Here is a 13,703-nt window from a genome sequence, read left to right as displayed (position 1 = left end):
CTTTTTCTTCCCCAAGCACCAGATGTCTCAAACCTGTCTCCTGGGGTGGAGGGATGGGGTGGGGCAACTATTCCACAGGCCCTAACAGACTTCTGAGACCATTCGCTAATATCCATTCTTCCTGTGAAGTCAAGAGAGTGGATGAAATTATTCTGACTATTTTTATTCAAATAAATTAAATTTCTCTCAGTTCTTGAGATTGAAGTTATAATCGGTGTCCCTTAAACATAAAACTCTTCAGAAATTCATAGTTCATATCACTTTACACCTCAAACCATGATGGAACATGATGGTTGGTAGATAACCCTATTTGCCTTAATGTTGGATCAAGCCTCTTATGGGCATTTTTTACACCTGACACCTAGTCATGTGAGGGGTGAGGGTGTGAAAGGATTTAATCTTGAGGTTGAGCATTTTAAATTAAAGCCATTGATGAATCAGATGCCAATTTAGGTAAGCAAGGACAGCAGTGATGTCTAAATGGGACTGAATGCATGATGGGATACAGATAGAAGAGTTTTCAATGAGCTGAAGCTTGTGGAGGATGGTAGGCTAGTCAGGAGAGCATTGATATAGTCAAATATGAAGGTGACAAGAGAATGGTTGAGAATTTTATGGTATGTACTGAGGCAAGGGTGGAGGCAGGCCTTACAGATATTGGATGTAGGTAATCTTTGTAATGGAAAGGATATGGGGTCAGAAATCTACCTTAGTCTTGAGGAGAATGTTGAGATTTTGAACAGTATGGGGATGGAATCTGTGGCAAGGGTAGTGAAATTGTGGCTTGAGCATTATATTTAAGTGGAGGAAATTGCAGCTCATACAAGGCTGGATGTTAGACAAACAGTTTGATAGTAGAAACATTGGAATTCATGTTTGAGCTATAAAATAAAAGACTAGGCAGAAAGAAGAACAAAGAAGGAAGTTGCTGTTTTTTGGCACATTCACATTCTCTGGTTGTCTTAAAGTGCTTCACAACCAATGAATTCATTTTTCCAAATATAACAAAGGCAATATAATAGTTGTGGGATACTTTAATTTTCATATGGATCAATCAAATTGGCAAAGGTGATCAGGATGCTTTTGTGACAGTTTCCTGGAGCAATATGTTGTGGAACCAAACAGGGATAAAACTATTTTGGATCTAGTAATGTGCATTGAGGCAGGGTTGATTAGTAATTATCCACTGGGAAATAGTGATCATAATACAGTTGAATTCCATATTGTTTGAAAACAACATTCTTTAATCGCAAATGAGAATTATAAACTTAAAGCAAATTACATAGGTATGGGGGAGAGCTGGCTAAGGTTAATTAGGTAAATAGACTAAAAGGTATGGCAGTAAATAAACAATAGGCAACATTTAAAGAAATCAAAATGTTCAACAAAAATACGTTCCATTGAAAAACAAAAACTCTGAGAAATATCTATCTGTGGTTTATTAAGGAGGTTAAAGATAGTATTAGATTGAAAGAAGAGGCTTATAATGTTGCAAAGAGTAAAGTAAGTTGAGGATTAGGAATGTTTTGGAAACTAGTGAAGAGCCAACAAAAATTATAAGGGACAAGTTTGATTGATTGAAAATAAACTAGCCAGGAATATAAAAACAAATTGTAAGAGCTTTTACAGGTATATAAAAATAAGAGTAGATAAAGCATATGTTGGTACCCCGAAAGCAGAGACAGGAGAAATTGGGAATGAGGAAATGGCAGAGACATTGAACAAATTTTTTGTGTCCTTGCCATAGAAGGCACAAGTTACATACCAGAAATAGAGGGTAACCTAGGGGCTAACAAGAGGGAGGAGGTTAAGGGAATTAATATCAGAAGAGAAGAAGTACTGGAGAAACACAAGGAAGTAAAATCCAACAAATCCCAAAGACCTGATTGCCTTCACCCTGGGGTTTAAAAAGAGCTGTAGAAATGATGGATGTGCTGACTACAATTTTCTGAAATTCCAGATTCTGGAATGGTCCCAGCAGATTGGAAATTAGCAAATGTAACACTGCTATTCAAGAAAGGAAAGAGAGAAAACAGGGTGCTACAGCTGGTTAGCCTGACCTTAGTCATGGGGGTGGGGAGATGGTGACACAGCGGTCATGTCAATGGGCTAGTAATCCAGACGCAGAGGCTAATGCTGTAAAAATGGATTCATGTCCCATCATGACAACTGGTGGAATTTAAAATTAATAAGTCTGGAATGTAAAGTGAGTCTCACTAATGGTGACCATGAAACTATCACTAATTGTTGGCTGTTGTTGCAAAGGGTTTGGAGTACAAGAATAAAGAAGTGTTGCTTCCATTGTACAGGGCTTTAGTCAACTTTAATATTGTGTGCAGTGTTGTTCCCCATGTTTAAATAAAGAGAGACTTGAATTGGAGACAGTACAGTGAAAGTTTGCTAGATTAGTCCCTGGGATGAGAGGATTGACCTATGATACAAGGCTGAGTAAATTGAGGTCTATATTCTCTGGAGTTCTTTATTCTTGTACTCCAAGCCCCTTGCAACAACAGCCAACATGCCATTTGCTTTCTTAATTACTTACCATTCAGGATTACGCAAGCGTTTGACACATACTGAGTGGTCATTTCACTGGTTGGGGAATCTGGAACAAGGGGGCATAGTTTGATGATAAGGACCTGATTGTTTAGGACTGAATTGAGGATAAGTTTGAGAATAAGGAGGTGGTGGTATAGTGGTATTGTCACTGGACTGGCATTCGAGAGACTCAGGGTAATGCTCTGGGGATCCGGGTTCGAATCCCACCATGCTAGATGGTGAAATTTGAATTCAATATATATTTTTAAAAATCTGGACCATGAAGCCATTGTCGATTGTTGTAAAAATCCATCTGGCTCGCAAATGTTCTTACCTGGTCTGGCCTACATGTGACTCCGGACCCACAGCAATGTGCCCTCTGAACAAGGGCAGTTAGGGATGGGTAATAAATGCTGGCATAGCCAGCAATGCCCACACCCTATGAACGAATAAAGAAAAAAAAACTTCAAGGGTTGTGAATCTTTGGAATTCTCTACCCCAGAGGTTTGTGGATAAGCCATCATTAAATATGCTTAAGGCTGAGATAGACAGATTTTTGGTGCCTCAGAATCGAGGGATATAGAGAGTGGGCATGGAGTTGAAGCCCGTGATCAGTCATGTTAATGGAATTGTGCAGCAGGCTCAAAGAGCAGAACGCGACCATATGGCCCTTATTTCTTATATTGTTATTATTATCAATCTGTGTAGCAGGCTGCTATAAACAACAAATAAGTTGTTGGTGGTGTTGGGTGAGGTAATTTTGTTGACTAGGACAACTCTCTGCTCTTCAAAAATGTCACTGAATCTTTACCATCCACCTGAAACCCTAGAAGTAGCAAACCGGGCAGAACCTCTGACAGTCTAACATTCCCTTAATACTACACTTGATGTTACTTAAATGATTTGCTCAAGTCTTAGAGTTGTACTTGAACGTCTAGTTCAGATCCCAGTTGAGAGGTTCATGTGTCTTTGACAAGGACCTTTAATTATAAAATTTTGTACTGTGGTTTCAAATTAAAATAGGGGAATGTCCCTTAAATTACAGTACGGTAGCAAGCCCAAAACCACAGACATCGAATCAAGAGATCCAAAATCGCACAAATGGTGTAAGTTGTGGGTGGATGCTGAGAAGACACAATGCAGATCTTTAAAATGTTGAGCGGACATTGATACTGCAGATATAAGCAAGGGTACAGAATAAACACATCTGAAATGAGAATATAGTTTAGAAGAAATTATTGTTCCCATGGAGCAGATTTTTGATTTTGCTGAAGTATCAATATTTTGATAATTTTTGAGCTTTTACTAATCAAAGTTATTTACAGGTCGGATTTTATCACTTGGAGATGAACTGCAAAACAATAAGAGCTCACTGGCCAAAACTGAAATGGAGAAAAGACAGCTGCAAGATAAACTAACTGATCTGGAAAAGGTGAGACAGTTTTTCTTTCAGAATAAATTGACTTAATCCCATACGTTATGCTCTTTCTCAGGGGCATTTTTTCCTTATTAAGTAAAATTACTATACCAAATTCTATACCTGAGATGTGCTACCTGTGAAGTATTTTGCTAAGAATAGTATGTATTTGTACCTTTTTCATGAGTTTGCTTTAAACATCACCCCATACTTCTTGAATTTATTTGTAGGAGAAGAATAATATGGAAATAGACATGACGTACAAGCAGAAAGTATTACAGCAGCGACTTGAACAGGAAGAAGCAGAGCACAAAGCTACCAAGGCACGGCTAGCAGACAAAAATAAGATCTATGAGTCTATAGAAGAAGCAAAATCAGAAGCCATGAAAGGTTAGTTTTAAAATTGCTAAGGAGAGTGATTTGAACTTGAGACAATACAATTGACCCTAACTTTTGGAAGATTGCTCAGGTTTGAGACTTGAATTTTCTTTAGTAATCTATGGATGCCTTTAATTTTAAGTTCGATTTTTTAGGATCTAGTAGCATACAAATGACTGAGCCTTCATGCCAAAATGAATGCAAAGGCTTGGGTGTACTATTTCTCAGCTGGCACACTTCTCTACCTCAAAACAGCAGTTCCCCTAGAATAGATATTTTTGAGCAGCTGTCTTAGAGGATTAGATAAGTGATGCATCTAGTTTGAGGTATGGCCTTGCTCAATGTGTCTGAGTCCTACTTTTGCTTCCTTTGCTAAAGTTAGAGAAACAGAAGGGAAACATTTTTGTAAAACTAGCATCCTTGTGAGAACCTTTCAGATATGCCCTGTAGCTTCCAGTAGAATGAATGTGGTGGTATTGGGCCTTAGCTGATGACTTGGTGAACATGAAAAAGTAAATAGCAGGAGAACAAAAGCAGATGACCACCTCCTTCTCATTTTCTGATTAATCCTCCCGTGTAACTTTTATTTATTCATGGGATGCGGATGTCGCTAGCTAAGCTAGCATTTGTTGCCCATTCCTAATTGCCATGGAGGAGGTGGTGGTGAGCTGCCTTCTTGAACCACTGCGGTCCATGTGGTGTAGTTACACCCACAGTGCTGTTAGGGAGGGAGTTCAAGGATTATGACTCAACCACAGTGAAGGAACAGCGACATGTTTCTAAGTCAGGATGGTGTGTGGCTTGGAGGAGAACATCCATGTGGTGGTGTTCCCATGTGTCTGCTGCCTTTGTCCTTCTACATGGTAATGGTCATGGGTTTGGAAGGTGCTGTCTAAGTAGCCTCGGTGAGTTCCTGCAGTGCATCCTGTAGATGGTACGCACTGCTGCCATTGTATCGGTGGTGGAGGGGGAGTTAATGTTTGTGAATGGGGTGCCAATCAAGCAGGCTACTTTGAAATGGATAGTGTCAGCTTCTTGACTGTTGTTGATGCTGCACTCATCCAAGCAAATCCATTCCATCATACCCTTGATTTGTGCCTTGTAGCTGGTGGACAGGATTTGGGGAGTCAGGAGATGAGTTACTTGTCACAAGATTCCTAGCCTCTGACCTGCTCTTGTAGCTACTGTATTCATATGGCTAATCCAGTTCAGTTTCTGGTCAATGCTGACCCCCAGGGTGTTGATAGTGGGGTTGTCAACCACGGTAATGCCATTGAATGTTGACGGGTGAAGGTTAGATTCTCTCTTTTTGGGAATAGTTATTGCCTGGCACGTGTGTGGCGTGAATGCAACTTGCCACTTGTCAGCCCAAGCCTGGATATTGTCCAGGTCTTGCTGCATTTGGACATGGACTGTTTCAGCATCTGAGGGGTCACGAATGGTGCTGAACATTGTGCATTCATCAGCGAACATCCCCACTAAAGACCTCGTGATGGAAGGAAGGTTATTGATGAAGCAGCTGAAGCTGGTTGGGTCCAGGACACTACCCTGAGGTACTGCTGCAGTGGTGCCCTGGAGCTGGGATGATTGACCTCCAACAACCAGGACCATCTTCCTTTGTGCTAGATATGACTCCAACCAGCCAAGTGTTTTCCCCCTGATTCTCATTGACTCCAGTTTTGCTAGGGCTCCTTGATGCCACACTCAGTCAAATGCTGCCTTGATGTCAAGGGCAGTCACTCTCACCTCTGGAGTTCAGCTCTTTTGTACATGTTTGAACCAAGGCTGTAATGAGTCCAAGAGCTGAGGTACCCTGGCGGAACCCTATCTGAGCTTCAGTGAGCATGTTATTGTTAAGCACTTGATAGCACCGTTGTTGACTCCTTCCATTACTTTACTGATAATCAAGAGTAGACTGATGGGGTGGTAATTGGCCGGGTTGGATTTATCCTGCTTTTTGTGGGCAATTTTCCACATTGCTGGGCAGATGCCAGTGCTGTAGCTGTACTTGAACAGCTTGGCTAGGTGCCCAGCAAGTTCTAGAGCATAAGTCTTTCAGTACTATTGGCGGAATATTGTTAGGGCACCTAGCCTTTGCAGTATCAGTGCCTTCAGCCGCTCCTTGATATCACATGGAATGAATTGAATTGGATGAAGACTGGCATCTGTGATGCTGGAGTCTTCCGGAGGAGGCTGAGATGGATCATCCACTCGGTGCTTCTGGCTGAAGATTGTTACAGATGTCTCAGCCTTATCCTTTGTATTGATGTGCTGGGCTCCCCCATCATTGAGAATGGGCATATTTGTGTAGCCGCCTCCTCCAGTGAGTTGTTTAATTGTCCACCACCATTCGCGACTGGATGTGGCAGGACTGCAGAGCTTAGACTTCAGTCATTGGTTGTGGGAATGCTTGGCTCTGTCTGTCATTTGCTGCTTGTGCTGTTTGGCACTGAAGTAGCCCTGTGATGTTGCTTCACCAGGTTGACATCTCATTTTTAGGTATTCCTGGTGCTGCTTCTGACAAGCCCCCTTGCACTCTTCATTGAACCAGGGTTGATCCCCTGGCTTGGTGGTAATGGTAGAATGGGGGATATGCCGGGCCATGAGGTCACAGATTGTGGCTGACTCCAGTCCTGATGCTGATGGCCTGCAGCATCTCATGGTTGCCCAGTCTTGAGTTGCAAGATCTGTTCAAAATCTATCTCATTTACCACAGTGGTAGTTCCACAGAACACAATGGTGGGTATCCTCAATGTGAAGACGGGACTTTGTCTCCATAAGGACTGTGTGGTGGTCAATGGACAGATGGCACACGCTGTTGTCGTTTGGTCCTGCCATATCTCACCCATTCTCCTCTACTATGACACTGCCGTTTCCTAGGGTGGATGTACCTAAACTAGTGCCTTTGAGGATTGAAGTAAATGAAATCTTTCCTGGTGTGTTTACATTGTGCAGCTACATTATATGGAAAATTTATTTCACAGAAACAGATTTAAGATGCAAGAAAAGTCACGCACTACAAGGGAGATTTGTTTCTGTGAATTATACCTTGCTGTATAATAAGCATTCATTGTAGACACTGAGTTAGGTGTGAGGTGGACCTAACTCATTTTGCCAAGCATGCTCAGTAACACAGCATTAATATAAGATTATGGTGGATTATCCTACTTTCCTTCAGCTTGATAAGTTATTAAACTTTGGCACAGTGCAGCCAGTTCCATTGAATCATGTATTCTACATTTATGTTGGTGACCACCTCATCCACCTATCCATGCTGAGCTGCTCATCTGAATCTGTGGCACCCATCAGTCGTGAAGGATTCCTCCCTTTTCACCTCCAAAATAGGGTATCTATGGTTAAATATTACTGGTGGCAAATATGATTTTTTTTCCCCATTTTTACTCTTCCCACAATGTGGGCAAAGGTAGACTGGGCATTTAAATTGCTGCAGCAGGACATGGTGGCTACCACCACCTCCTCCTTCAGCAACCATACCCTAAGAGGGCATCGAGGACCATGGACTTCCATCGGATCAGTCCATGATTTTGGTTGGCAAATTTTTGCAGTGGTTTGCTGTTGCCTTCTGCAGCATGGCTGATCAGCAAACTCTCCCACTCTTACTGCCTGCCATCAGACATACTGGAAGGATTTACAGGCTGATAATCAATCTGTTTGTTCATGTTATGAACGTACCTTCTGTGGCCACCAAGCCCTGAAGTAGGATTTGAACCTGGAGCTTCTGGCCTAGAGGAAGGGACGCTACCTCTGCACCACAGGACCTCAAATCTCAATGATAATTAGACTATTGCTGGACAAAATGGTGAATGAATTGTCTTAGTATTGCCCAATTGAAAGTCCAAACTGATGGTCTACACATGATAATTGCTATTGTTTCTATATAGGGCAATTTTTGCTCAATTAGGCATTTTGCTCATCTCAAAGAAACAAATAAGGTAAGCCAGCTACTCGAAGACAAGCAAACTGAAAATTGGAGTGCATCATCTTATCGTTGAAGTTTAGACGAATGAAAGTTGATCTTACTGGAACGTATAAGATCCTGAGGGGATTTGATACTGGGTGGATGTCTCCACTTGTGGGAGAGACTAGAACTAGGGGACACTGTTTAAGAATAAGAAGTCTCCCTTGTAAGACTGAGATGAGGGAAAATTTCTTCTGAGTGTCATTAGTATGTGAAATTCTCTTCCCCAGAAAGCAGTGGAGGCTGGGCATTGAATTTATTCAAGGCTGAGTTAGAGAGATTTTTGAAAGGCAAGGGAGTCGGGGATTACGGGGGGCAGACAGGAAAGTGGAGTTGAGACCACAGCCAATCAGCTAAGATCTTAATGAAAGGTGTAGCAGATTCGAAGGGCCAACTAGCCTGCTGCTCCTAAATCCTATGCTCCTATTGCATTATTTTGTAAGACTTCATCAAGCTAAGTTAAAATTCTTGGATGGATGTACATCCTTTGCAAGCATTATCACCATGACTGGAAAAGTCAAAATAAGTCTTTTGATTATGCCTTGATCCTTCAGACTTGCTCATGTTCAGGGTGGCCTTCCCTGGTTTCTAGCATGCTTTGCTATGTCTTTGTCTGCATCCCTTTCTGTCTTGAAGCGATCTATTTCTGGTTTTGTGTTCTTGCTATGTTTTTGGAGGTCTTCATGTTCTGTTCCCAACTGAGTGAGTAAAGATAAATCCAGGGCAAGGATTGACTAATGTCAGAATGGGGGAAATCACTGATGACAATGGTGTATGTTATGCTAAATTTTTCACATTACCTTTCCCGAGCACACCCTCTCCACCCTGCACTTCTGCCTCATTCCTCCCTAAGCCAGACAACAGGAAATATTGTTGCAGATCAGAATTTGAATTTACAGGAATAATGAGGAAGATTATACCATAGTAGGCAACCTTTGGCACAAAACAAAAATGGAATCTATAGATTCACAAGATTATTGCACTATTTTAATACGATATGAATTATGTGATTTGATTCTCTTTTAAACTTTTTATGCAAGCTTGAAAGTTTTCAGTGACTGTAGCAACAAAATGTAATGTCATGATTTTTCAAAAATAGTTGAAAAGCTTTTGTTATAGTAATTGCAACATTCCATTTGTACTTTGGCCTCATATACATCTTGCAAGAGATTTTTTTCTTCTTTATGTCCTTCAAGGCACATGTCACACACCAGCTCCCACTCAGAAGGAAACCAGAAATTCTGTTCTCACTTTTTTCACCAATTTTATTCTTAAGCCAGCCAGTGTAAGTTGACTTGATCGCTTTCCTCTTTGCTTTGAAAATCATAAGAAATAAGATCAAGAGTAGGCCATTTGGCCCCATGAGTCTGCTCTGGCATTCAGTAAGATCATGGCTGATCGGATTGTGGTCTTAACTCCACTTTCCTGCCTGCCCCACATAAACCTTGACTCCCCTGTTAATCAAAAATCTGCCCAGCTCCACCTTGAATATATCCATTGACCCAGCTTCCACTGCTCTCTGTGGAAGAGAATTCCAAAGAATAACAACCCTCAGAAGAAATTTCTCCTTATCGAAGTCTTAAGTGGGAGACTCATGACTTTCAGACTCTGCTCCCCTAGATCAAATCCCCTTCATGAGGGGAAATATCCTCTCAGCATTAACCCTGTTAACCCCCCTCAGAATCTTATGTTGCAATAAAATCACCTCTCATTCTTCTCAACTTCAGTGAGTCGAGGCCTAACCTGCTCAACTTTCCCTCTTAAGACAATCCCTTCATCCCAGGAATCAGCCCAGTGAGCCTTCTCTGAACTGCTTCCAATGCAAGTATGTCCCTCAAGTAAGGTGACCAAAACTGCACACTACTCTAGGTGCGGTCTTGCCAATGCCCTATACAATTGTAGCAAGACTTACCTACTTTTATACTCCTTCCCCTTGCAATAAGTACCAACATTCCATTTGCCTTCCTAATTACTGGCTGTTCCTGCATGCTCACTTTTTGCAATTTATTTACAAGGACATCCAGATCCCTCTAACATAGAGTTCTGTGGATTCTCTCCATTTAAATAATATTCTGCTTTTCTTTTCTACCTGCCAAAGAGGACAATCTCACATTTTCCCACATTATACTCCACCTGCTAAATTTTTCCCACCACTTAACCAATCTATATCCCTTTGGAGACTTTTTGTACCCTCCTCACAATTTGCTTTCCTATCTATTTGTGTCGCAAGCAAACTTGGCTACAATACAGTCAGTCCTTTCATCCAGGATATTAATATAGATTGTAAATAGTTGAGGCCCCAGCACTAATCCCTATGGCACTCCTATAGTTGCTGTTTGCCAACCTGAAAGTGACCAAATAATCCCGACTCTCTCTTTCCTGTTAGTCAACCCTCTTAACTATGTTAATATCACCAACACCCCAATCACACCATAAATTTTCGTATGCTAATCTTTTTTTACGGCACCTTATCCAATTCCATTTAGAAATCCAAATGCACTACATCTACTGGTTCCCCTTTATCCACCCTACTTGTTATATCCTCAAAGAATTCTAATAAATTTGTCAAACACAATTCCCCTTTCAGGCTCTGCCTGATTGTATTATGATTTTCCAAGTGTTTTCTAAATTTCCTGCTGATTCCTTAATAATGGATTCCACTATTTACCCAATGACGGATGTTAGACTAACTGGTCTATAGTTTCCCGCTTTTTGTCTCCCTCCTTGAATTGAGGTATTACATTTATAGTTTTTCAATCTACATGCAGTTTTTCAGAATTTAGGGCATTTTGGAGGATTACCACCAATGCATCCACTATCTCTGCTGCCGCTTCTTTTGAGACCTTAGGATGCAAGCCTTCAGGTCCAGCGAGCTTGTCAGCCATTTGTTCCATTAATTTTCCCAGCACTTTTTCCCCAGTGATCGTGATGCTTTAAGTTCCTCCCTCCCTTTTGCCTCTTGATTTTCGACGATTCTTGGGATGCTTTTGTGTCTTCTACTGTGAAGATAGATACAAAATACTTGTTCAAAGTCTCTGCAATTTCCTTATTTTCCTTTATTAATTCTCCAGTCACATCCTCTAATGGATCCATGCTTACTTTAGCAACTCTGTTCCTTTTTGTATACTTGTAGAAGCTGTTACTGTGTTTTTTTTAATATTATGATTTTAAATTATATGTGATGCTGCCCATCCTGCACCATGAGAGGACAGCCTTGCTGAAAACTTGGAACTTTTTTTGTACAGGGTATTTTTTTTTTTGTCAGAGCCTGTGCCCTACCACTGCATGGGTTTAACTTGTTATAATGACTTTGACATTGCTTTTCTAACAGAGATGGAGAAGAAGCTGCAGGAAGAGAGAAGTTCAAAGCAAAAAGTTGAAAACCGTCTACTGGAAGCTGAAAAGCAGCGTTCAATGTTGGATTGTGATAATAAACAAGCACAGCAAAAAATAGAAGAATTGCTTAGGCAAAAGGAGAAATTAACTGAGGAGGTACGTGTCACTATGCAAAGGTACTTAACAATGGAAATGATTTGATTTGTTTAACTGAAACTATACATCTCTACCGGAATCACAGTGTGCACAGAGTTGCTCACTTTATGATCAATTTTGTGTAAATATTTTGAGAACTTTTATTTATTTTTTAATTTTCTTTTGTTATTTTCTGATATTTGAGCATCCCTGGCAAGGCCAGAATTTGTTGCTCATCCTTAATTGCCCTTGAGAAGGTGGTGGTGAGCACCTTCTAGAACTGCTGCAGTCCATGTGGTGTAGGTATACCTACAATTCTGACCTAATAAGGATGGTAGATTTGCGTTCCTAAAGGACATTAGTGAACCTGATGGTTTTTTTTATTACGGTTAGTTTCAGGGTCATGAACTAGTTTTTAATTCAATATTGCGTAATTAAATTTAATTTCTTCTGTGTTGTGATTTGAACCCATGTCACCAGACCATTAGCGTGGACCTTTGGATTATTCATCCAGTAACCTTACCACTATGCTCTGTCTGCTTTGATTCTGCCATATAAGTAACTGGTGCGATTCTGCTGAACACCAACTAATTCATCCACAGCATGTTTTGAAAGGAGTGGAAATCATAAATTATTGCTTTGCACTCATGTAGATTGTACAAGTGCAATATTAAATGTATGACAACATTTTCTTTTGCAGGTTAAAAACTTAACATTGAAGATAGAACAGGAGACGCAAAAACGTAGTTTAACTCAGAATGACTTGAAGATGCAGACACAACAGGTCAATTCACTGAAAATGTCAGAGAAACAGCTGAAACAAGAGATAAATCACTTGGTGGAGACTAAACTGAGCCTGGAAAAGCAGATAGGAGAGCTACGAAAGTATGTTTTACCTTCAACTTTATAATTTTTTCTCTCTACATATTCCGTGTAAATAGCAAATACTTGTGATAGGAAAGCCAGCATTGTATCAAGCTTTAAAGCTCCCAATTTATCAGGTTTGAGTTGCACAACAGTAACTGTCAAATGCCGCTACTACGTACGATGCAAATCAACAAACTACATCTGTAAGGCATTATCAGTTCTATCCTGTCACTGGCTAATATTAGACATTACCAGTCTGTCCTTTAACCTCTGGATTTGTGATGATGAGTGCACTAATTGAATCTGTCACTTTTGCCTGCACTGCTAGAAAAATGGGCTAGATAGGCTAGAATGTTGTTTGCTTAGCTCATCTGAGTGGTGATACAAATGCAATACAGACAGGCTACTTGCAGCTTTTTTTTTTTGAAAAGTTGTCCATTTTTTTGGTGACTCATAATATTCTACCAAAGTTGTCAGTAAGCAGTGCAATTACTTCATTCTTGAAATGACAGAGTAGGAAGTATGACCATATAGAAGCTATGAAACTGACTTGTTTACTCTTAAACCAAAATGCTTCATAGGAATTTTGTCAAATTTTCTAAGTGCACATTTTGTTTCCTTAAAAATATATTCCTTCAATCCACTCAAGTATTTGTTTAAATCACACTAAAAGTGTTGTGTTCTGACTTATTTCCTGTCATCTTTTGGGGTTCTTTATGAACAGTTAGTTTGGAACCAATGAAGCAATTGTGTGTAAACAATTCGGAACTTGAATGTGAGTTATTTTCTCAATCACTGAACTTTTAATTCTTTACCATCCATTTATTTAGAACATACTATTTGGATGCTACTGAAAGAAATTTTCAATTAAGTGACATTGTTGGATTTACATTCATCAGCTCCCCCAATTAAATAACTCTACTTTTGGGCATCTGCCTTTAGCTAATTTTGTTTCAGTCTCTTGCCAATTTGCATCAGTGAGCCAATTTAATTAGTTTTTAGAGTTGTACTTTTTATTTTGTCTGTTGTGGGAGATGCACTCTAACTGTATTA

At 40.3% G+C, this 13,703-nt stretch overlaps 1 protein-coding gene across 2 annotated transcripts in view; it reads left to right on the top strand.

Annotated features, from left to right (window-relative positions):
• The window catches only part of rock2a (rho-associated, coiled-coil containing protein kinase 2a), a 239,694-nt gene that overhangs the window by 167,250 nt on the left and 58,741 nt on the right, over positions 1–13,703 (top strand). For both annotated transcript variants that reach the window (XM_041187906.1, XM_041187907.1), the window contains exons 16-19: positions 3,864–3,970; positions 4,186–4,345; positions 11,644–11,804; positions 12,484–12,668. In XM_041187906.1, the coding sequence (XP_041043840.1) occupies positions 3,864–3,970; positions 4,186–4,345; positions 11,644–11,804; positions 12,484–12,668 (613 nt within the window). The remainder of the gene's footprint in view (positions 1–3,863; positions 3,971–4,185; positions 4,346–11,643; positions 11,805–12,483; positions 12,669–13,703) is intronic.

The sequence above is a fragment of the Carcharodon carcharias genome, chromosome 5 (assembly GCF_017639515.1).
Source record: "Carcharodon carcharias isolate sCarCar2 chromosome 5, sCarCar2.pri, whole genome shotgun sequence".
Lineage (NCBI taxonomy): Eukaryota > Metazoa > Chordata > Chondrichthyes > Lamniformes > Lamnidae > Carcharodon > Carcharodon carcharias.
The sequence above is the reverse complement of the archived record's forward strand: the minus strand, read 5'-3'. Positions and strand labels throughout refer to the sequence as shown.